Source organism: Amia ocellicauda, chromosome 8 (genome assembly GCF_036373705.1).
Source record: "Amia ocellicauda isolate fAmiCal2 chromosome 8, fAmiCal2.hap1, whole genome shotgun sequence".
In the NCBI taxonomy this organism is placed as follows: Eukaryota; Metazoa; Chordata; class Actinopteri; order Amiiformes; family Amiidae; genus Amia; species Amia ocellicauda.
Genome location: NC_089857.1, coordinates 29,077,186 through 29,099,078, shown reverse-complemented (window position 1 = coordinate 29,099,078; position 21,893 = coordinate 29,077,186). Strand labels below are relative to the sequence as shown.

At 40.5% G+C, this 21,893-nt stretch overlaps 2 protein-coding genes across 3 annotated transcripts in view; one reads left to right on the top strand and one right to left on the bottom strand.

Annotated features, from left to right (window-relative positions):
• Positions 1-419: 419 nt before the first annotated feature.
• On the bottom strand, positions 420-15,155 carry wdr91 (WD repeat domain 91). Of its 2 annotated transcripts, none has more exons than XM_066710954.1 (16): positions 15,055-15,155; positions 14,123-14,257; positions 13,508-13,687; positions 13,028-13,234; positions 12,091-12,174; positions 11,574-11,683; positions 10,516-10,687; positions 8,194-8,355; positions 6,960-7,135; positions 6,311-6,461; positions 5,310-5,404; positions 3,429-3,588; positions 2,730-2,838; positions 2,307-2,419; positions 1,231-1,428; positions 420-892 (listed from the first exon to the last, which is right to left on the bottom strand). In XM_066710954.1, the coding sequence occupies exons 2-16, from the start codon at positions 14,243-14,245 to the stop codon at positions 725-727; spliced, it is 2,208 nt and encodes a 735-aa protein (XP_066567051.1). In that variant the 5' UTR covers positions 14,246-14,257; positions 15,055-15,155; the 3' UTR covers positions 420-724. The 2 variants fall into 2 exon arrangements, with proteins under 2 accessions (XP_066567051.1, XP_066567052.1); XM_066710955.1 differs by having other exon boundaries at positions 8,194-8,349.
• A 43-nt stretch (positions 15,156-15,198) lies between these two features.
• rab27b (RAB27B, member RAS oncogene family) overlaps positions 15,199-21,893 on the top strand; it is an 80,599-nt gene continuing 73,904 nt past the window's right edge. Inside the window, exon 1 of the mRNA XM_066710962.1 lies at positions 15,199-15,219. The gene's annotated coding sequence lies outside the window, so the exon portion shown is untranslated. The remainder of the gene's footprint in view (positions 15,220-21,893) is intronic.

Below are 21,893 nucleotides of genomic sequence, written 5' to 3'. Positions count from 1 at the left end.
ATGATGGTTGTTCCTTATAAGTAAAATACACTATATAACTAAAACATACAGGACTAATCTCCTTACCCTTGTAATGAATTGTACTTGTGCTATGTAGAGAGATTATATAAAGAGATTTTGGTTTTCTCCAAATCATCGATCAGAAGGGTTGCAGCAATTACGAAGGCCAAGGTTTGTCCTACACACCATCGCTTTGAACGGATTGATTTTTGGCATTTGTCAGATATGCTTTTCTTTTCTTTCAGAGACATTATTTTCTTGATTTAAAGGACAAGTGTATATCGTGGCCATTTTTACTGAGGCCTCAAGTTAAACCAATTACATCAGTGACACATCTCTCTCTTCTAACCAATATAAATTAATACCTCACCAGGGACAATCTGAATGAGTCCAAACAATCATGGAAAACACAGAAAAACTGTTTTAGAGGAAGCTTTTTAGTGGCACAAGTACCCATTTGCGCTGTACATTTACAAACATTACATATGATATTAGTAAACTAATTTACTAACAGAACAAGATGTAGCGAATGTCAGGCTACAGCTGACAAAACAAAAGTAAACATCAAGGCAGCAAAAGCAAAACATACCAGCTAAGAATGTTTAGGACATTTTAGTCATTACTTATGTGAAGTGTAATCAAAGATGGCCGCAGTCAGACGGCAATGAGACACAGTAGATCTACTTGGCTGTGGCCCACATTTGTTACGTGTCCAGCAGGGGTTCTAGTAGGATTTCTGTGCCAGCAGTGTGCTCAGTTTGATCTTGCCGTCCATAGAGGCAGTGAGGCAGGTGCCACAGTCCATGGCAGTGCACCAGTCCACTGTGACCACGGGCGCTTTGTGGCCCCCCAGAGGTAGCACACTCTCCAGGCCACTCTCCCCATCGTTCAGCTGTAGGGAAGCAGACACTCTTTTAGGCTTTTGCTCACTGAAGGTTACCGTGCAACGTGCCTGCTGAGGTACGGATACAAATCTTTCCAGGAAGCGGTTCAACGTGTTGCGAACCCTTGCGTTTGGGCATATTGGCATAAGCACATCAGACCTCAGATTTGAACCTCTATCACATATACCCCCCCCCAGAGCCCTATCTACACAGCCCAGAATGAGCACAAAAAAACATGAAGCCAAAAACCAAGGCTTCGAGACGCTTTGTTGTCTTGGGGAGGCACGTCACTACAACAGGTCCATGCTACATTGTTATACCCACCATCCTCAGGGGATAATCTTACCCTGTAGATGAGTCCTCCGGTGCTGGAACAGGTCAGTACGTGGTTCCCCTCTGAATCGAAGGCAAACAACCGCCCCCTTGGGACTTGCACCTGCTTGTACCCACTGTACCCTGAGAGCACAAAGGGGCCCGTGGCGTCCTGGGGCAGGGAATACTCAGACTGCTTCACCCCACTGCGGTGGATGTTCCACTGAATGAACTACGGGACAAGGAGGGAAGAGCTGAGCAGGTTAGGTGCCACTCCTGTTATGTTATGTTTTGGCTGAGAATAAAGCAGACAAGACTGTCTTATAAACTAGCACCACGTTTAGTGTGTCTTAACCTTTTTTCCACAAACATGAACATTAACCACTTCTAAGTCTCTCTCAGACCAGAACTCACCTCCCGCCTGGAAGTTAACCCTTTCCAGGACAACTCCAATCACACAGCAGACATCAGATTTGTACAACACTAACAGTCTTCAGTTGGGTTACAAAGTTGCAGTGAAAGCTTGAGTGAAAATGCGTGCTACTGACAGCACTGTGTAAAGTTAAGAATGTACTTGCTTGTGTGCCTAGGGAGCTAAATTAATTCATTACATTTAATGAGAACAGCTTCAGCTGCTGCTGGTGGTTATACAAAACTCCCTTAATTAATATATAGTGCCTGTTCAGGGACACCCCCAATGAGTTACACATCACTACAGTTTATAGAAGTAGTTAATAATGTATGCGTTTTTCTACGATCTAAGTTAAATTTACACTGATGTGAGATGATTCTCTATCTTGTCTGCTTATCTTTTTATAGGCCAGACAATTAACAGCTCTAACGGTAACAGCTTCAGACATTAGCATCTGAGTTGTCACGTTGTTCCGCTGCCAGGAACTTTACAGGAAAAGAAATCCAGTTACACGACTCTAGGCATAGCAGGTGCAATACTGATATTAGTCCTGACAGCACAATGATCACTGAGGTGCATATAATCAGGAGGAAATCAGTAAGAAATTATGAATATCATCCAAGCAACTCTTCTAAATCAATGTAACTAGCAGTTAAGTAGTTTGGACAATATTACTCGGCTGAGAGGAGCAGCCTCACCTTGCCATCCTCCCCGATGCTGAAGACGGTGTTTTCATCGTAGCTGAACTCCACTGAATACACCTCTCCCTCGTGGGCCTTCCAGCTCATTGCACTCTCATACCGCTGCATATCTGAGGGAATCCAAGGACAGAACCTCTTAGAATAGTCCTGAAGAATCTACATTTACTTAGGATGGAATTCAAGGTAGTGCAGAACGATGTCACGCAACTATGATTTGGACATGGAAAAAGGTTTAAAACAGAACTGATTGCAATCTGTAAAGAATCTGTGACATTCAAACAAACAAACAACAGGAAAAACCTCTTCAAGTGTCCGATGAAAAGGACTGTCACATTCCTAGTGATGGAAAGGCTTTGGCACTGATTTCTCTCTGTGATGAGAGCAGTCTTATATTCATTTTTGGAAGTTCAAGTCACTTACCAAAGAGTCGGATTATCCCATCAGCAGCCCCAGTGACCAACAGGTTGCCATTGTGGTTGAAGGCTGTGCAGTTTATCGCCACGGGCCCAGGTTCAAGAGAGAACTGGAGCTAAAGGAGTATAGCAGAAACTCAATAAAGCTATTATACAGGGTTTCTTTCTAAATGGGTACATACAAATTCCCTCTCTTCTGGATTGAACTGAAAGCTTCTGGGAGCTTTCAGGGGATTTCACAATTACTAGAATGGGAATAGCAAAACTGATTTTAAGATTTTAAGACTTCCCAGGTGCAGGTTACATGAGCTGTGAAGTCTTACACACTGTAAAGTACACACTGTAAAACAGTGACAGTTCCAATTAGAGTTTGTAATTCAACTGATATCTGTGATTAAACCTCCAGCCAAAATAGACATAAAATAAACACGACATCAAAAGAATGCATTTCTGGATAATTAATTTCTTCACAAATTGAACAGACTGCACTTCTGTTTAGAAGGTAATTATCTTAAAATGACTATCATGGAATGGATAAACTAGGGACCAACCATCAGACTCAGGTTGAAAAGCACCTGTGTGTGATGTTTTCAACCACTTCACTTTCAAAGGAGGAAAAGATCATAGTATGTAAAAGTATGCAAACTGGTTGTGAAAGATGTGTTTTAGTTCCAGTTTGGTCCCCCAACATCTTCCTCTCTATTACCTGCTGTTTCACGGTCTTGGTGTCCCACAGCAGCAGTTGTCCTGAGACAGGGACAGAGATTCGACCCCCACTCTCATTCAGGCTCCCCGATCGAGGGCTGTGGGCAGCTGCTGAGCACACAAAGGACGTCCCACTGGGGCTACAGGCCAGAGACAGGATCCTGCACAACAGGTTAGGAAAAGCATTGGTTTATATTAGCTGGTGTCTCCTTTAAACTTCTTGTGCTTGGCAGGTCCTACAGTGTGGGAAAAAAGGTTTTGATCCCCTGCTGATTTTGTACGTTTGCCCACTGACAAAGAAATGATCAGTCTATTATTTTAATGGTAGGTGTATTTTAACAGTGAGAGACAGAATAACAACAAAAAAATCCAGAAAAACGCATTTCAAAAAAGTTATAAATTGATTTGCATTTAATGAGGGAAATAAGTATTTGACCCCTTCGACTTAGTACTTGGTGGCAAAACCCCTGTTGGCAATCACAGAGGTCAGACGTTTCTTGTAGTTGGCCACCAGGTTTGCACACATCTCAGGAGGGATTTTGTCCCACTCCTCTTTGCAGATCCTCTCCAAGTCATTAAGGTTTCGAGGCTGACGATTGGCAACTCGAACCTTCAGGTCCCTCCACAGATTTTCTATGGGATTAAGGTCTGGAGACTGGCTAGGCCACTCCAGGACCTTAATGTGCTTCTTCTTGAGCCACTCCTTTGTTGCCTTGGCTGTGTGTTTTGGGTCATTGTCATGCTGGAATACCATCCACGACCCATTTTCAATGCCCTGGCTGAGGCAAGGAGGTTCTCACCCAAGATTTGACGGTACATGGCCCCGTCCATCGTCCCTTTGATGCGGTGCAGTTGTCCTGTCCTCTTAGCAGAAAAACACCCCCAAAGCATAATGTTTCCACCTCCATGTTTGACAGTGGGGATGGTGTTCTTGGGGTCATTCCTCCTCCTCCAAACACGGCGAGTTGGGTTGATGCCAAAGAGCTTGATTTTGGTCTCATCTGACCACAACACTTTCACCCAGTTCTCCTCTGAATCATTCAGATGTTCATTGGCAAACTTCAGACGGGCCTGTACATGTGCTTTCTTGAGCAGGGGAACCTTGCGAGCGCTGCAGGATTTCAGTCCTTCACGGCGTAGTGTGTTACCAATTGTTTTCTTGGTGACTATGGTCCCAGCTGCCTTGAGATCATTAATAAGATCCTCCCGTGTAGTTCTGGGCTGATTCCTCACCGTTCTCATGATCATTGAAACTCCACGAGGTGAGATCTTGCATGGAGCCCCAGACCGAGGGAGACTGACAGTTATTTTGTGTTTCTTCCATTTGCGAATAATCGCACCAACTGTTGTCACCTTCTCACCAAGCTGCTTGACGATGGTCTTGTAGCCCATTCCAGCCTTGTGTAGGTCTACAATCTTGTCCCTGACATCCTTGGACAGCTCTTTGGTCTTGGCCATGGTGGAGAGTTAGGAATCTGATTGATTGATTGCTTCTGTGGCCAGGTGTCTTTTATACAGGTAACGAGCTGAGATTAGGAGCACTCCCTTTAAGAGAGTGCTCCTAATCTCAGCTCGTTTCCTGTATAAAAGACACCTGGGAGCCAGAAATCTTGCTGATTGATAGGGGATCAAATACTTATTTCCCTCATTAACATGCAAATCAATTTATAACTTTTTTGAAATGCGTTTTTCTGGATTTTTTTGTTGTTATTCTGTCTCTCACTGTTAAAATACACCTACCATTAAAATTATAGACTGATCATTTCTTTGTCAGTAGGCAAACGTACAAAATCAGCAGGGGATCAAATACTTTTTTCCCCTCACTGTATATAAGCATAGTTGTGTGCCTAAAAGTTACTTTTCTTTTTGCTTGCAATCCTACCTGGGATGCGCCTCATCAATTGTCATCTCATAAAGGTTCTTCTTGGCTTCGGTGTCATACAGCCGCACGGTTCCCACACCACTTCCCAGCAGCAGCTGACATAATACACAAGGAGACAATGGAAATATTGCTGCTGTATATTTATATTTCTTGAAGCAGATCTCTCTGTGCTCAAATCTATGTGCTCAAAGCACACTAAACCATACAGATCTGTATAGGATTCTCGCTGGAAATTCATGGAAAGAAATTCAGGCATAACTTTTGAAGTCCAAACGGTGAAAGATTTGAATTATTCCTATTATAGGACCTTCTTTCAAGGTGGTCAAGATTATACAGCCATAAATAAAACAACAAAAGACAAAATTCAAATTATAGATTTTGACAAAATATTAACAACGTTCTCTAAAGAAAATATAACAAAGAACATGGTTTTGCAGTCATTTTACTGCAATTAAGCATCCGCAAAATACACATCCATGGTAGCTATCACAGCTGCACACACACTAGTCTAGGCACTGTCACACAACTTTTGCGGTGAACCATCTATCATTATCCTTTCACTCCTAATCTTCTACCATAGTTTCTTCAGTATTATAATAACTACTAATTCATACCGATTCTTCTACATGTTAAAGAATAACACTGCTACATGCTTGCAGGAAATATGCTGTAAAATAACAACAATTTTGCACACTACTTTTTTAAAATATCCAAATTATTTATTATATAGTATTTATACCATCTACTCTTTCAAATCTCTTTTTAAATCCATCTTATATTTATATATTCAAACATTTGAGTTGTTTTAGGAGCTCGGAGACCCGATCTTGTATGGCGTTTCCCCTACCACATGGTCCGCCACCCACTCTCGACAATCCGTTAGCATCCCCCGCCGCCCCGCCATGTCTATGCTAATACCTGGTCGGGGAAATACTGACTTGGTTTATTCTTGTTGAGAATTTTTGTCAAGCACTAATTATGGCCACTTGAATCACACATACCAGTCTGTCTGGCTTGGTGGCCCACTCGAGAGACAGAAGAGGAGACTTAGACATGATTGTGGCCTTGGTCTGCATGAGTGGGTTAAAGGACCAGACCTTGATGACTCCATCAATATCGAGACTTGCCACTCTGCGCCCTGAGCAATCCACCCTAGAATGGAAACAGAGAGGGCATGGGGCAGTGAGACAAGCAGCAAAGATTACATACAGAGAAAAAAAGAATGACAGGGAGTAGGTAACATATCAAACCTTACTGAGCAATGTAAAGGAAAAAATAAAGAAACTGACAGGAGTGAATATACAGACAAATTTAACACACTGACCCACTGAAGTATAATGCAGAGATCAAGGGAAATTATACATTCTGCAAATAATAAAACACATCATGGTTAACTTATACATGTGCTTGTAGCAAATAATTAATTTTTACATTAATTACATGACACACATTATTAATTCTGAACCTCAACTCAACCTCAGCAAGACAAAAGATAAGAGGATGAGAGGGGTCCACTGAACAGTAGTCCATGTCAAAACCTACATCATGAACCATCAAGACCAAAGCTGAGAGACCAATTGATTAACACTGCTGAGGTATCCTATGGCCTAACCCAAGTTAGGCATGAGATGTTTCCCAACCGGCACCCACCTGCAGTGCATGATGCAAGAGTGGTGCTCGCCATACTCCTCCTGGCTCAATTTAATGAACGGCTGCTCCACTGATCCACCCCCCTGTCCGGTGCCTCGCATCTGATTGGTTGGTGATTCTGTCCGGTCAGCCGCTCCCTCAGGGTGGGGCTCTGTGTCAAAACTCCTCTCAGTGCTCTGAGGGAAAGAAGGTTTGTAGATGCTGTGAAATGGACCACCATCCTCATTCAAACCACTTTCACAACACTTAAATAATCTATATAAGCAATCTTGAGTACTAAAAATACATCAGTGCTCTGAAGTGTAATAATTTTTCCTCCATGCCTCGTCTTAAATCTGGATAATTACAGTCTTCTGCCCAGTTTTGCTCAAAACTCATTCCAGACCAATTAAGATCAATTTAAAAATAAGCAGCTCACAGGTGGCCAATGGCTCAAGGAACCTACTATGGCAACTTCCTCTTTAATCACACTGTGATTATAACCTTAAGAACATAAGAAGGCCATTAGAAAGTTTACAAATGAGAGGAGGCCATTTGACCCATCATGCTCGTTTAATGTCCATTAATAACTGAGTAATCCAAGGATCCTATCCAGTCTGATTTTAAATGTTCCAAAATTTTCAGCTTCAACCACATTGCTGGGGAGTTTGTTCCAGATTGTGACGACTCTCTGTGTGAGGAATTGTCTCCTGTATTCTGTCTTGAATGCCTTGAAGCCCAATTTCCATTTGTGTCCCTGGATGCGTGTGTCCCTGCAGATCTGGAAAAGCACCTGATCCCTGTGGAACTCCACTAACAACCTCACTCCAGTTAGAAGGAACTCCTCTAATCGACACCCTCCGTTTCCTATACCTTGGAAGTGGCGTATGATTTTAAAAAGCAAGATGTGCCAATTCAACTAAAATATTGTTAATCTCACAAGTCTTGCTCCTGAAAATCAGCACTGAAGTTGATATACGGCGTTTCAGTATTTGTAAACATAGGAATCAGTGGTCTTTTTATACATCTGTCTTGAATGGCTTTAATCCTGGGACATCAATCATCACTTCAGTAATATAACAAAATTGTGACTAAAAATGACCAAAGATCAACAGATTAAAATTATTATCTAAGCAGACAACCATACCCAGTGAATTGCTAGGTCCAGAGTCTGGGTTAGGTAGAGTCTGGGGACAACTGGCTGCATCTGTATTGTATCAATATACTGTCTGAGAAGGTGTCTATGGTCAGTCACCTGAACTGGCGGTTTGGAGAGCAGCGCTTTCCTTTCCTTTTCATGGTCCTGGTGTCGTCGTTGCCTGGAGTGACTGGAAGGCTGGTCGTTCGTTCCTGCCCCACTGGGAACAGGCTTGGAATCCTTAGATGGCAGAGGGTCCTTTGACTTCACAGACTGAAACTTGAAACAGTTATCTTTTTAAATATAACCCCTTGTTCAAATTAAAAAAGGGAAAAGCATTTTTTTTTTTTTGGTTCTAATCGCCAAAGAGGGAGGAAATGCATTTTCTGCTTCTATAACCGAAAGCATATTTTTTGTTTGTTTGTAATTGTTCACTCAGGTTTGAAAGGGAGAGTCAAGGTTCAAAACTGGTCTGTCTAGTTATATTAAACACCTTCCAAGAAGTAATACAAGGTCATCACTAGCATATCAGAGGCCATGAAAGGTTTAGGACGCTGTGTTCTTGAGTCCCTTTTCACATTATCAAGCTTTACACTCACCTAAAGGATTATTAGGAACACCATACTAATACTGTGTTTGACCCCCTTTCACCTTCAGAACTGCCTTAATTCTACGTGGCATTGATTCAACAAGGTGCTGAAAGCATTCTTTAGAAATGTTGGCCCATATTGATAGGATAGCATCTTGCAGTTGATGGAGATTTGTGGGATGCACATCCAGGGCACGAAGCTCCCGTTCCACCACATCCCAAAGATGCTCTATTGGGTTGAGATCTGGTGACTGTGGGGGCCAGTTTAGTACAGTGAACTCATTGTCATGTTCAAGAAACCAATTTGAAATGACTCCACCTTTGTGACATGGTGCATTATCCTGCTGGAAGTAGCCATCAGAGGATGGGTACATGGTGGTCATAAAGGGATGGACATGGTCAGAATCAATGCTCAGGTAGGCCGTGGCATTTAAACGATGCCCAATTGGCACTAAGGGGCCTAAAGTGTGCCAAGAAAACATCCCCCACACCATTACACCACCACCACCAGCCTGCACAGTGGTAACAAGGCATGATGGATCCATGTTCTCATTCTGTTTACGCCAAATTCTGACTCTACCATCTGAATGTCTCAACAGAAAATCGAGACTCATCAGACCAGGCAACATTTTTCCAGTCTTCAACTGTCCAATTTTGGTGAGCTTGTGCAAATTGTAGCCTCTTTTTCCTATTTGTAGTGGAGATGAGTGGTACCCGGTGGGGTCTCCTGCTGTTGTAGCCCATCCGCCTCAAGGTTGTACGTGTTGTGGCTTCACAAATGCTTTGCTGCATACCTCGGTTGTAACGAGTGGTTATTTCAGTCAAAGTTGCTCTTCTATCAGCTTGAATCAGTCGGCCCATTCTCCTCTGACCTCTAGCATCAACAAGGCATTTTCGCCCACAGGACTGCCGCATACTGGATGTTTTTCCCTTTTCACACCATTCTTTGTAAACCCTAGAAATGGTTGTGCGTGAAAATCCCAGTAACTGAGCAGATTGTGAAATACTCAGACCGGCCCGTCTGGCACCAACAACCATGCCACGCTCAAAATTGCTTAAATCACCTTTCTTTCCCATTCAGACATTCAGTTTGGAGTTCAGGAGATTGTCTTGACCAGGACCACACCCCTAAATGCATTGAAGCAACTGCCATGTGATTGGTTGGTTAGATAATTGCATTAATGAGAAATTGAACAGCTGTTCCTAATAATCCTTTAGGTGAGTGTATATATATATATATTTTTTTCTCCACTAACCAATGGGGATTCAAAATCACAAAACAGACTTCTAGCTAGATTCTCCTTCGGTGATGATGATAATAATCATAATCTTCATTACCACTCTAGAAAAAATGTATAGATTATAGATTAAAGGTGGATAAAATCATTGAGCAGCTTCAGGTGTCCACAACTGCTGACCTGAACTGAATCATGTAGTATAACTAAAAATACATAGAGCCCACAGAAAGCACAGAGCTAGTCAAAAACACAAAGAATGTACTGTAATTATTACTGAAGGGGGTTTGGCATCAGGAACATCTATTATTGCTGTCAAGCAGTTGATAACATACTCTGGCTGTAAAAAGTCTTGCAGGTGAGATGCCTTCTTTAGTAGGTTTATAAACCATCCACCGACTGCGCTTTATTTAGTGAAAACCAAACCCAGAGCATAGAATGGCAAATGTTTCAACACAGCTGACATGTTAGTGATCCTATTTTGTATGTATGTTCTGTATAATTATTCTAATTGATTTAAAAGCAATCACATTGAAAATAGTGAATAGTAAAGTGCACAGCAAAAATAATAATATATTGTAAAAGGCAATATCCAAAAATAACATATGGAATCACCTGATTGGCTGCAGTGTCTCTCCTCCCCATGGAGGCCTGTGTTGGCGAAGATCCAGCTCCTTGGGGTGGCTTGGCAGGTGCCCACTTGCCTTGGGGGAGGAATGTGGAGAGGAAGAAGCCCCCTCGAGGCTGGCTGGCTAGGTTAACATTGCGCTGGCTAGATACCAAATCCCTGTAGAAAAACAACAAACATACTCCAGCTGTTTAGCGACTTCCACTGGAGTTGTATTTTTTAAAATTGCTTTCATTATATTACAGCTTGCTCTCCATTGATTACTGGCACTGCTTAAACTGGTTTACAAGGCAAAACAAATATATTACTGTGAGAAACGGGCAGCTGATTGAATTTCTCTGTTTGCAGTGCATAAGTAAACAAACTTAATCTAGTTTATCAGCTTGGCTGTGGAGTACACTCCATAATATTTCAATCTATGCATGAGTCTCTGATGATCCAGCTCTCTTGGCCGGCCCACAGAGACTCAGCTGGTCAACAGACTCATAAGGAGTGCGGTGGGAAGTCAAGTGACATGTTCTGCATCACACAGGGTCCACATGGATCGGCACAGCTGTTTCGTGTTCTAAATGTAAGCCTGGGAACAAACCAGGAATGAGTAAAGAAACTACCCCTCAACAATTTTATTTGAAGAAGAAAAATATGTTTTAAAATGGACAAATAAATACAACAATTTTCAATTTCGTACACACTTTTCCCCCTCGGAGAAGAACCGTACTAAAATTAATCTAAAGAATGGAAAGCACAACCTAAGCACCATTTCTGAGGATTATTTTAATAATTTAAGTCAATGGTTTATTGAGTATGTCATTTGAACAGTTCATGGTTTTCTTTCCACCCATTGATGCAACACTGATCATAAGCACAAAACACAAACGTTTTTGATTTTCTCTCTTCTTCATGTAAGCCAACCTTCATATAACTGGAGGCAAAGCTGGTGAATGTCCATGTTTTGTCCTAGTCTTTTAAATTTAAATATTATAGTTTTTGCCTCACTGCCCTTCTACTCGGTCAATCCGTATAGGAAGCAAGTTCCAGTCCTCACAGCTCACTGTCTCCAAGTCGGTCCATGTTCTGTACGTAGGGCGGGAGTTTGTGATGCACCATCTCCTCATCCTTCCTCAGTCGTGGTTGCTCAGCCTGTAATGCAAATACCTGAAATGGGGAGAAGAAAAAGAAAACATAACACATATTGCAGGCCTAGTATCAATGCAAATTACCAAGCAGAAAGACAAAACTGAGCTCACATAGGCGACTGATGTTGACATTTTAATACATTACACTTGTTATCGAAAGAGATTGCTTATTTTGGCGTTAACTAACAACAGTAATTGGGTAATATTGCTATTAATAAACTGTTTCATTTCATGGCATAGCCTCATTGCATTGACTATGCAACCTTTTTGTTTCAAGGCTCTTTATATGGAATCCCCACTGTTTGTTGCTGCTTTACAGTTGTAGTGTTGACTGATATCAGACATTTTTCACTCTTGATCCATGTAATGATCATTACATACCCTGCCTCTTAACCCCACCCAGATTGTTCACCCCCGTCTCCTTACCGTATGGCGCAGTAGCTCATTCTCCTCCTGTGCGGCAGAACTTCTCTGCACCTCTGAGTCAAAGCTCAGGAGCACTGGCAGGGGTGAGGTGGTCAAGGAAGCTGTAATTCTTCATTGACAATGACAGTACGGTAACAGCCCTTATTATAAGGCATTGTTAATGCAGTAGTCCCTTATTTGGGAAATGATTCCACAAAAAGCAAGTTTTTTTATTTAACATAGATGGCAAAAAACAATGAAGCCTTTTTTGAAAGGGAGTTATTTTTTATAATTTGTGAATCTCAAAGGCACAAAAAGGTCACTTTGCTTGAACATGGATAGACATGTGTTTGATGATGGTCTTTTACCAAGACTCAAAGGGGTGTGTAGGTTATATTATATGGTTTTGCAAATCTGTCTCACACAGTCATGAAAATGAAGTGAAGAAATACCTGAAAAGGTCTTCTGCTGGGCAAAAAAAGTTTCCTTCATCCTTGGGATACATGGGATAGGATACATGATATAATGTTTCAGAACCCTAGACAGACAATCTCTGCTTTTACATCAAAAGGTTGTGTATTTGCAATAAAATCAAAACTATATTATGTATAAAGCCTAGTATGTTTTGACAATGTATTATTTATAGCTAATTTATGAAACATTCGTATTCAGGATCAGACAACTAAAGAAATATTAAAGCACTATGACAGAAAAAACTCTTCAACTCTCGACAGATGTAAACAATACATAAAAAAAGATTGACTGCAATATGTCACCACAATTATAAAATAAAATCAATGAAATAGTGCTCACTAATGCTTTGCTGTTTTTCTACATGAACAACCAGTCAAGCCAAAAAAAAAAGGGAAAATCCTTTATAAACAAAGCAGTACAGTGTCACTGTACAGGACAGAGTCAAATACCTTAGTCCTAGAGTGGCTGTACCCAAAAGGATATGCATAGAGTGGAAGAGGACACTCAGGAAGTTGTGCAGAGAGACCAGGAAAGTGTCGGCCCATTGGCGGGAGAAGTACGGGGAGAAGGTATGGTTCTGCCCGGGATCCGGGACAAAAGGGAGGATGAACCAGTCCCGCCACTCTGCTTGGCCCTGCAGCTCAACCGCCTGCTTCTGAAAGAACTCCTGGGTTTTTTCAATGCGGTTCGACTGGAGCAGGCAAAACAGAGAAAAAGCACTTTGGTTTGTTATCTGTAGTGTGCTGTAGGCTTCGACTGAACAGTCAGATATGACAATGTTTAACTTGAAAAATAACCCTTTCAGGCCTATTCTTCCCAGTATCTCAGAAATTACTTGCAACAAAATATAGCATTATGGAGAAAGGGTTTTGGGATCATGAAGTCACAATAGCTATAAGCACTGCTCCAACTGCACCAACTGCTCTCCTAAGTGTGAAGATGTCTTGAAGGTAACTGGCAATACCTGTACTGTGTACACAAGGTAGTAACGGAAGAGGCTGGTTCTCAGCTTGTTCACAGTGGGCCGGTAGACATCCTCCAGTCGACTGAAGAGCCGGCGATCCAGGTATGTCCAGTACTCCTTGAGCGCCGGCAGGTCATAGCTCTGGATGAAGAGCTGAAGCTGCTCGATGATTTTATCCACCTACGTTGAGAAATGCTTGTTTCAGACAACCATTACAATATCCCATGCTATGAGTTAAAGACAGTCCAGACAAGGACAAATTAGAGTAAATAAATTAATAAAACAGCACAACACCAGACATACATCACAAAAGGTTACAGCCGTGAAATGAATGCCTATTTCTGTAGGGTTTTTTTAAGCCATAAGATTATTTCCACAGGGAGATTTCAAATCATTTTTGTCTTGGACATAAAGCAAAACTCAAACCACACCCTGTAGCAAGTCTTTTTAGTCATAAGCCTTTGTCTTCTGCACACACATTCAAACTACTCCTTGTGCAATTATGGCAAAGTGAAATCATCATTTGTAAAGTAAAAGACTTCACACAAAATCCATTGTTTATTTGTTTTATGAGAAGGTGCTATAATAGGAAGTACTATATTAAAGTTAACTTACTCGGAATCCTTTCTCCTTGTCAGCTTTGATATCAGCATCTAAGTGTTTGAGGGTGTTTGTGAATCCCCGGTAGATCAAGTACTCCTTGACCAAGTCATCAGTCCTCTCCACTGCGGACCCCATCGTGTCCTCACCCTGTGAAATAGAAAGTATGTTCAAGTCTACTGTATTGCTGCATCTCACTACTAATGATATGACCTACAGTATAGTTGCTTCTGAAGCTTGTAGGCAATTGGATTGTAGTCCTTTTGATAATTGACTATTGAACTGTAGTTTTGTTCTTTAAGTCAACATACAATATCTAACTGTTATAATGTTTACTATTTGATACAGGACAAATAAGTAAACAACAACAACAATATACTAAATAAATATCTTATACATGTTTTGATAGTGCAAGAACATTTTCAACTCACTGCTTTTCATGGCGTTTGTCATTAACGTACATTGTATTTTGTGTTAACAATTCATAGCATTTCAACAATTTCATTTCAAATATTTTTTGCATAAGGACCATAACGACTTTTACCCATACCCTGCTAATTCACAATTGAGCGTATTCAGACACTGTGAAAAGTATATTTCCCCCGCAATGTCAGTCTCCAAAACGATTGCAACTGCAGGTAGCTATCTCATGGTTAGAAAATGCGTAGTATGCAAATACAAATTAACAGAGTTGCTACTACTCGAGTCAATTACCAGCGATGCATTTTAAACAATTCACATACAAATATAGAAAAAAACAATCACTTTATTTTGAAACATTGTATGAATGGTAAATAATTTGCCAGATAGCCTACATCTTCTCCATTAAACGATAAATCCGTTTAATTTCAAATAAGTATGCAGAACATCGTGGTTATCCTCTGGCGTCTAAACTGCAGTCAAATTTAAACATATAAGACTCCGAAAACATTAATTAAATTACTCACCGTCCCCTAATGTTTTTGGATTTTTAAATCCTTGTGATCTTTACTTCCTGTTTTCTTGTCAAGTCGCCCGTCATGTGACGAACCCATTCGTAGGTCATGTGACAGTGGAAGCCTCACACAACACGGTCCCGGTCCCGAAGTGGAAGCGGCCTTTCAAGTGACATGGTGAGATAACCGTGCCTGTAGTCAGCAAGTTTAGCCATATCAATAATACAGTGTTACATCTGTGGCCTTGTAAACCAACTTAGGTAAAACGGGAGGATTGGAAAGGCAGAGAGGCCCTTCAGGACTAGCTGTGCAACCCTATAGAGCAGGAGCGCACAAGTACAATTCAAACAGGACCACTGACTCACATTTTCTCCCCCCAAGGTTCAAAGCATTAAAATGTCTAACTTGCGCTATGATTCATGGGCATATGCAGTTCTTGTATATGTATAGCTAATAAACAAAGTACTACATTTAAATAACTTTATTTCACATTTTCAATGAGGTAAAATAAATAGGCCTACTTTTATTTACACTCTTAGAACCAATGTGTTAAATTGAACACATTCTGAGTTTGTTCAAGGACAACACAATATTGTGTGTCTTTGTATCACAATACTGGGTATTTGTGTTTTTCCCCACACAGTATTGCGTTAACAATGGACATTATTGTGTTGTAATTTGGTCATTTTTAACACAAAGTTGTGTTGTCCTTGAACAAACTCAGAATGTGTTCAATTTAACACATTAGTTCCGAGTGTGTGATTAGGCTGCGTATCACACATGCTCTCATTTCAAGCAAAACAAGACTGCATCTTCACACAAAAATAACAAAGTTTCTGAAAAAAAGTGCTTTGATTGTTGAACAGTTAAAAAAAACACAGGTTTAATATGTATCTCTCCCACTTCACGTCTCCATCTCTTTAGTGAGATAAATGGGCTCTTGCTTGCCCTGCCAGTAACTTGAACCTTGGCTGGAAATACTTCCTGTTTGTTAGTATTTCACTGTTTCTTGCTGTTGTTGTACGTGACATTGGGATTTGCTGGATCTTTTTGGTTCAGCTTCAAGTTTCAACAGCAGCGTTCATGCACACCTCTCCCCCATCACTAAACGTGTTTTGCTGTTGACGCAACATCCAGGCTGTTTCAGTGAACATGCGTGTGCACGTCGGTGGGCAGTGGCTGCATGGCAGAGGACTGGTGCAGCCATCGCACTGGGCTGTGAGTTGGTTTGCTTTGCGTGCCCTCACCTCACACTGCCGTGGAAATGTTTGCGAAAAAAGATCTGTGCTTTAAAGGCTAAAGGCATATTAGTCAGACCACTCCTGTCTGGAAGCTGGATTTGACTTCTGCGCATGTCTCTCTCTCTCTCTGACAACATCAGTCTCCTAACACGCATTGTGTTCATTCGCTCGAATGGCTGAGTATCGTGAAGTGATTTAAATAACGTATGTGATTGGACAACACCGCGGTCCTCCAATTGTGCACCTGTGCTATAGAGTCCAAGAGTAAATAGACTTACATTACAATTCATATTAAGGATGATAAAAAGCTTTTGTATCTTTCTTAGCCCACACACATTTTTAACAGCATTATAGTGCAACAAAAACATTTGCCCACAATTTCCAGTTGTTTGAACATCTTATATTTTTTGAGTGGCAGTGCAAGGTTTCTTAACTACATTCAAGCAACTGGAATCTTTACAGTTTTCTCTAGGCTGAAACAGTGCTTGACAGAAATAAAATAAAAATAAAACATGGCTCATCATTTGTAAACTTGAATGATCTCATATTAGAAAAGTATTGCATCTGGGATTGGGTATGATCTGGCACAAAATAACCTCTGATAGTATGCCTCTAGGCATAGTTCAACACTGGAAGACAGAAGTGTATTACTGATCTGTGGGGTTGGGAACCACTGCACGATTCAATTGAGTTGTCCTTATGTTCTTTTAGGAAATTAAAATGCAGGTACAGATTCATAATTCACATACACATACATTCAATCTGGATTATTGTACTCATAGAACTTGAGACTTGTAACTTAAAATTACTGTAACTAACAATTATAACCCCTTGGCTGAAAAGGTGTGATATTTTAATTAGATGTTTTAAAATAGAGAAACAAATGTAAATGTATTAATTGGTAAAATAGTTTAGCCCTGGTCTTCTGACTCATCTGGTTCAGTATCAAAGTCCTTCGAGCAGACGACTTCACGCTGCCCACAGTAGCAGTGAATCAATGTTGTGCCAAAGCTTGAGGCATGTTCACAAGAGAGGTCTTCTTTCAGATTTTAACATTAAATGATGAGAAATCGTACGGTATATTAGCACAAAGAAATGACAAATATTCTCCGGCACTCAGTATAACAATAACAGTATAACTATAAATTAAGACATCCTCATAACTAATGTGATGCCTGTATGTCTGCTGTTCTTTGACAGTAATTATGTAGTTCCTCTTAACGCCTTGGTTTGTTTTGCAAAATGTATAGAAATGTAACAACATTTCACAATCAAAAGTTTCACAACAATGTTTAAAACTAGACTCCAGTGCATTTGACTACCATATACACCGATCAGCCATAACATTATGACCACCTGCCTAATATTTTGTAGGTCCCCCTTTTGCCGCCAAAGCAGCCCTGACCCATCGTGGCATGGACTCCACTAGACCTCTGAAGGTGTGCTGCGGTATCTGGAACCAAGACGTTAGCAGCAGATCCTTTAAGTCCTGTAAGTTACGAGGTGGGGCCTCTATGGATCGGACTTGTTTGTCCAGCACATCCCACAGATGCTCGATTGGATTGAGATCTGGGGAATTTGGAGGCCAAATCAACACCTTGAACTCGTGATTCATCAGACCAGGCCACCTTCTTCCATTGCTCTGTGGTCCAGTTCTGATGCTCACGTGCCCATTGTAGGTGCTTTCGGCAGTGGACAGGGGTCAGCATGGGCACCCTGACTGGTCTATGGCAACGCAGCCCCATATGCAACAAACTGCGATGCACTGTGTGTTCTGACACCTTTCTATCAGAATCAGCATTAACTTTTTCAGCAATTTGAGCTACAGTAGCTCGGCTGTTGGATCAGACCACAAGGGCCAGCCTTCACTTCCCCCGTGCATCGATGAGCCTTGGCCATCCATGACCCTGTCGTCGGTTCACCGCTTTTCCTTCCTTGGACCACTTTTGATAGGTACTGACCACTGCAGAACGGGAACACCCCACAAGAGCTGCAGTTTTGGAGATGCTCTGACCCAGTCGTCTAGCCATCACAATTTGCCCTTGTCAAAGTTGCTCAGATCCTTATGCTTGCCCATTTTTCCTGCTTTTAACACATCAACTTTGAGGACAAAATGTTCACTTGCTGCCTAATATATCCCACCCACTGACAGGTGCCATGATAATTATATTATCAGTGTTATGCACTTCACCTGTCAGTGGTCATAATGTTATGGCTGATCGGTGTACTGTAATAAAGTTATTAAATACATTTTAAATACCAGTGAAGTGTTAAGATGGTGTTATTTGCATGGCTGTGACTCTTAACAAGGTCAAGGACTTTCTCATCAAGGTCTGTTTTTTTATTGGTGATGTACAATATATGGTAATCTAATGCATTCAAGTCTAGTTTGTGAATCTTGTGAAGTACTGAAATATTCTTACAGGTCTGTGAATGAGTTACTGTGCCATCTGGGCCTCCTATGATTTACTAATGACTCTAGTAACAGTATTATGAACAATAAACAAAGAGACTTAGCTGCTCTTGCAGTTAGGCCTACATAAGAAGGTTCAGTTCTGTAATGCAATGTTATTGTATTCTTCCAAGCAACTAGACTTTATAGGTGGATGAAATTGGATATAAATTAAGCTCAGAAATAGCTGAAGTTCAAGAAATACTTATCTGTGCAACTTTAGCAATTATAGTTTACAGAAAATACATGATATTTTTGGATCCATTTAATAAAAAAGTATTATATAATAGAAGTAACTGATTTCATGTTCACCCTACTTTTCTTAATTTTTAAAACTATGGGGAATTTGAAGGGAACATAGTTTTACAGTGTCCTAAAGGGATACTGTTGAGTAGGAACACAGTTTATTAAATGTCATGCACGAATAATAATGAATGTCCTGAGGAAGATTCTCTAAATTTAGTCGGTATTCTGTTTTAAGTCACAATGTTGATTTTTCGCAGCAGTGACATGACTAAATTACTGCCTGAGAATAAGTTGCAGTTTATTTACTGTAAACGAGAAGTTCTAGATTCAGTTCCTGCCTAAAATGTTGTTTTAATGTGTTGCTTCATAATTCATGATAAAAGAATGTTCATAAATAGAAGCTGTGAATTTATTATCTTAATTTGTAGCTCAGATCAATCACACAATCATAAAAAGCAACATTTAAACTGACATTCATGACCAACATAAAATTAATAAAATCAAAAATCCCATCAAGTAATACTAAGTAATTCTTAAGATTGAAAAGACCTATGTACCACTAGAAGATAATTTTACTAGCATCTCAAGCCCGTGCGCCTGATTTAATTTCTCATTATTGAAATGTGTCCCCAATTGAAAAAGATAGTCATCTAATGTATTTCAACTAAAATAAACTAATACAAAAATTAAAAAAACAGTGTATGTTGTGTCAAATGTCCAAAAGCCTATAAAAATGATTTATTTAAAAATCTAGACTTCATCATATGGATGATAATATTAAAAACATGGTGTCCATCAACCCATTTCTCATTTCTGCAATATTTGTTCATTGCCCCGTCAAAATCATTACAATATTGTCAATAAAGTTTTATTCTTCCAAGATGCATCAACAAGAGGAGATGATCAAAGATGGACACAAAGTATGCTAGTCTCCTCATTTTTATTAACTAAAAATGTTGTACGTCCGTCTAAACCCCCTGTTCCCGACACTATTCTCATTACTGCTATTGATGATAAATTGGGATCATCATTATTTTTATTGATCAATAGGACAGTATTTAAAATGCTCTGCAAGATGATGTATAATTTTTTTGCTGAGTCAAAGTCTTTTTATCTGTAATATTAATGGATAATATTGATTTTAATGTATTACGTTGTTGCCCAGGTTGACAGGTAGTGAGAAAATATTACAGATGAATAATTACATTGTTATGATACTCAGGGGTGGATCCAAGGGGGGGCTTAGGGAGCTCAAGCCCCCCCCCCCAAATATTTGGTCCCAAAATTTCAAAAGTTATGTCTTTAGTAGGCCATTTACAGTGTGGTGTTGGAGTGATAGGATAATGTACAGTACTGTGCAAAAGTTTTAGGCAGGTGTGAAAAAATGCTGTAAAGTAACGATGCTTTCAAAAATAGACATGTTAATAGAATATATTTATCAATTAATTAAATGCAAAGTGAGAGAACAGAAGAAAAATCTACATCAAATCAATATTTGGTGTGACCACCCTTTGCCTTCAAAACAGCATCAATTCTTCTAGGTACACTTGCACACAGTTTTTGAAGGAACTCAGCAGGTAGGTCGGCCCAAACATCTTAGAGAACTAACTACAGTTCTTCTGTACATTTAGGCAGCCTCAGCTGCTTCTCTCTCTTCATGTAATCCCAGACAGACTCTGTGATGTTGAGATCAGGGCTCTGTGGGGGCTATACCATCACTTCCAGGACTCCTTGTTCTTCTTTACGCTGAAGATCGTTCTTAATGACTGTCGCTGTATGTTTGGGGTTGTTGTCATGCTGCAGAATAAATTTGGGGCCAATCAGATGCCTCCCTGACGGTATTGCATGATGGATAAGTATCTGCCTGTACTTCTCAGCATTGAGAAGACCATTAATTCTGACCAAATCCCCAACTCCATTTGCAGAATTGCAGCCCCAAACTTGCAAGGAAGCTCCACCATGCTTCACTGTTGCCTGCAGACACTCATTTGTGTACCGCTCTCCAGCCCTTCGGTGAACAAACTGCCTTCTGCTACAGCCTTCTGCTACAGCCAAATATTTCAGATTTTGACTCATCAGTCCAGAGCACCTGCTGCCATTTTTCTGCACCCCAGTTCCTGTGTTTTTATGCATAGTTGAATTGCTTAGCCTTGTTGCCACATCGGAGGTATGGCTTTTTGGCCACTTCTGACCAGACTTCTCCGGACAGTAGATGGGTGTACCACATCTGGAAACCCCTGTCTGCCTTGAAATTTCTGCCTGGGAGAGACCTTGCTGATGCAGTATAAAACTACCTTGTGTCTTGTTGCTGTGCTCAGTCTTGCCATGGTGTCTGACTTCTGACAGTAAACTGTCTTCAGCAACCTCATCTTGTTAGCTGAGTTTGGCTGTTCCTCAGCCAGTTTTATTCCTCCTACACAGCTGTTTCTGTTTCAGTTCATGATTGTGTTTCAACCTACATATTGAATTGATGATCATTAGCAGCTGTTTGGTATAATTGTTTAATCATACACCTGACTATATGCCTACAAAATCCCTGACTTTGTGCAAGTGTACCTAGAAGAATTTATGCTGTTTTGAAGGCAAAGGGTGGTCACACCAAATATGGATTTGATGTAGATTTTTCTTCTGTTCACTCACTTTGCATTTAGTTAATTGATAAATATAATCTATTAACGTCTAATTTTGAAAGCATTCTTACTTCACAAGATTTTTTCACACCTGCCTAAAATTTTTGCACAGTACTGTATAGTGTTCCTTGAAATGATAAACTATGTATTTTTTTAAATGGGTGAGGATGCTCAATTTTAGATTTTTGCTCCTCCTGGAAATATGCGTTTTCATTGGAAATAAGCTGTTTTTGCTGCTGATGTAGGAGTTTCTAGGTGAATTCAAGTCTCCTGTTGTGATGC

Excerpts from the sequence above, each read along its gene's own strand:
- wdr91 (XM_066710954.1), bottom strand. The coding sequence starts at position 14,245 with ATGGGGTCCGCAGTGGAGAGGACTGATGACTTGGTCAAGGAGTACTTG. Across the intron at positions 13,235-13,507 it reads ACCTTGTGTACACAGTACAG|TCGAACCGCATTGAAAAAAC; the intron begins GTATTGCCAGTT and ends TGCCTGCTCCAG. Across the intron at positions 1,429-2,306 it reads GCATCGGGGAGGATGGCAAG|TTCATTCAGTGGAACATCCA; the intron begins GTGAGGCTGCTC and ends CTTGTCCCGTAG.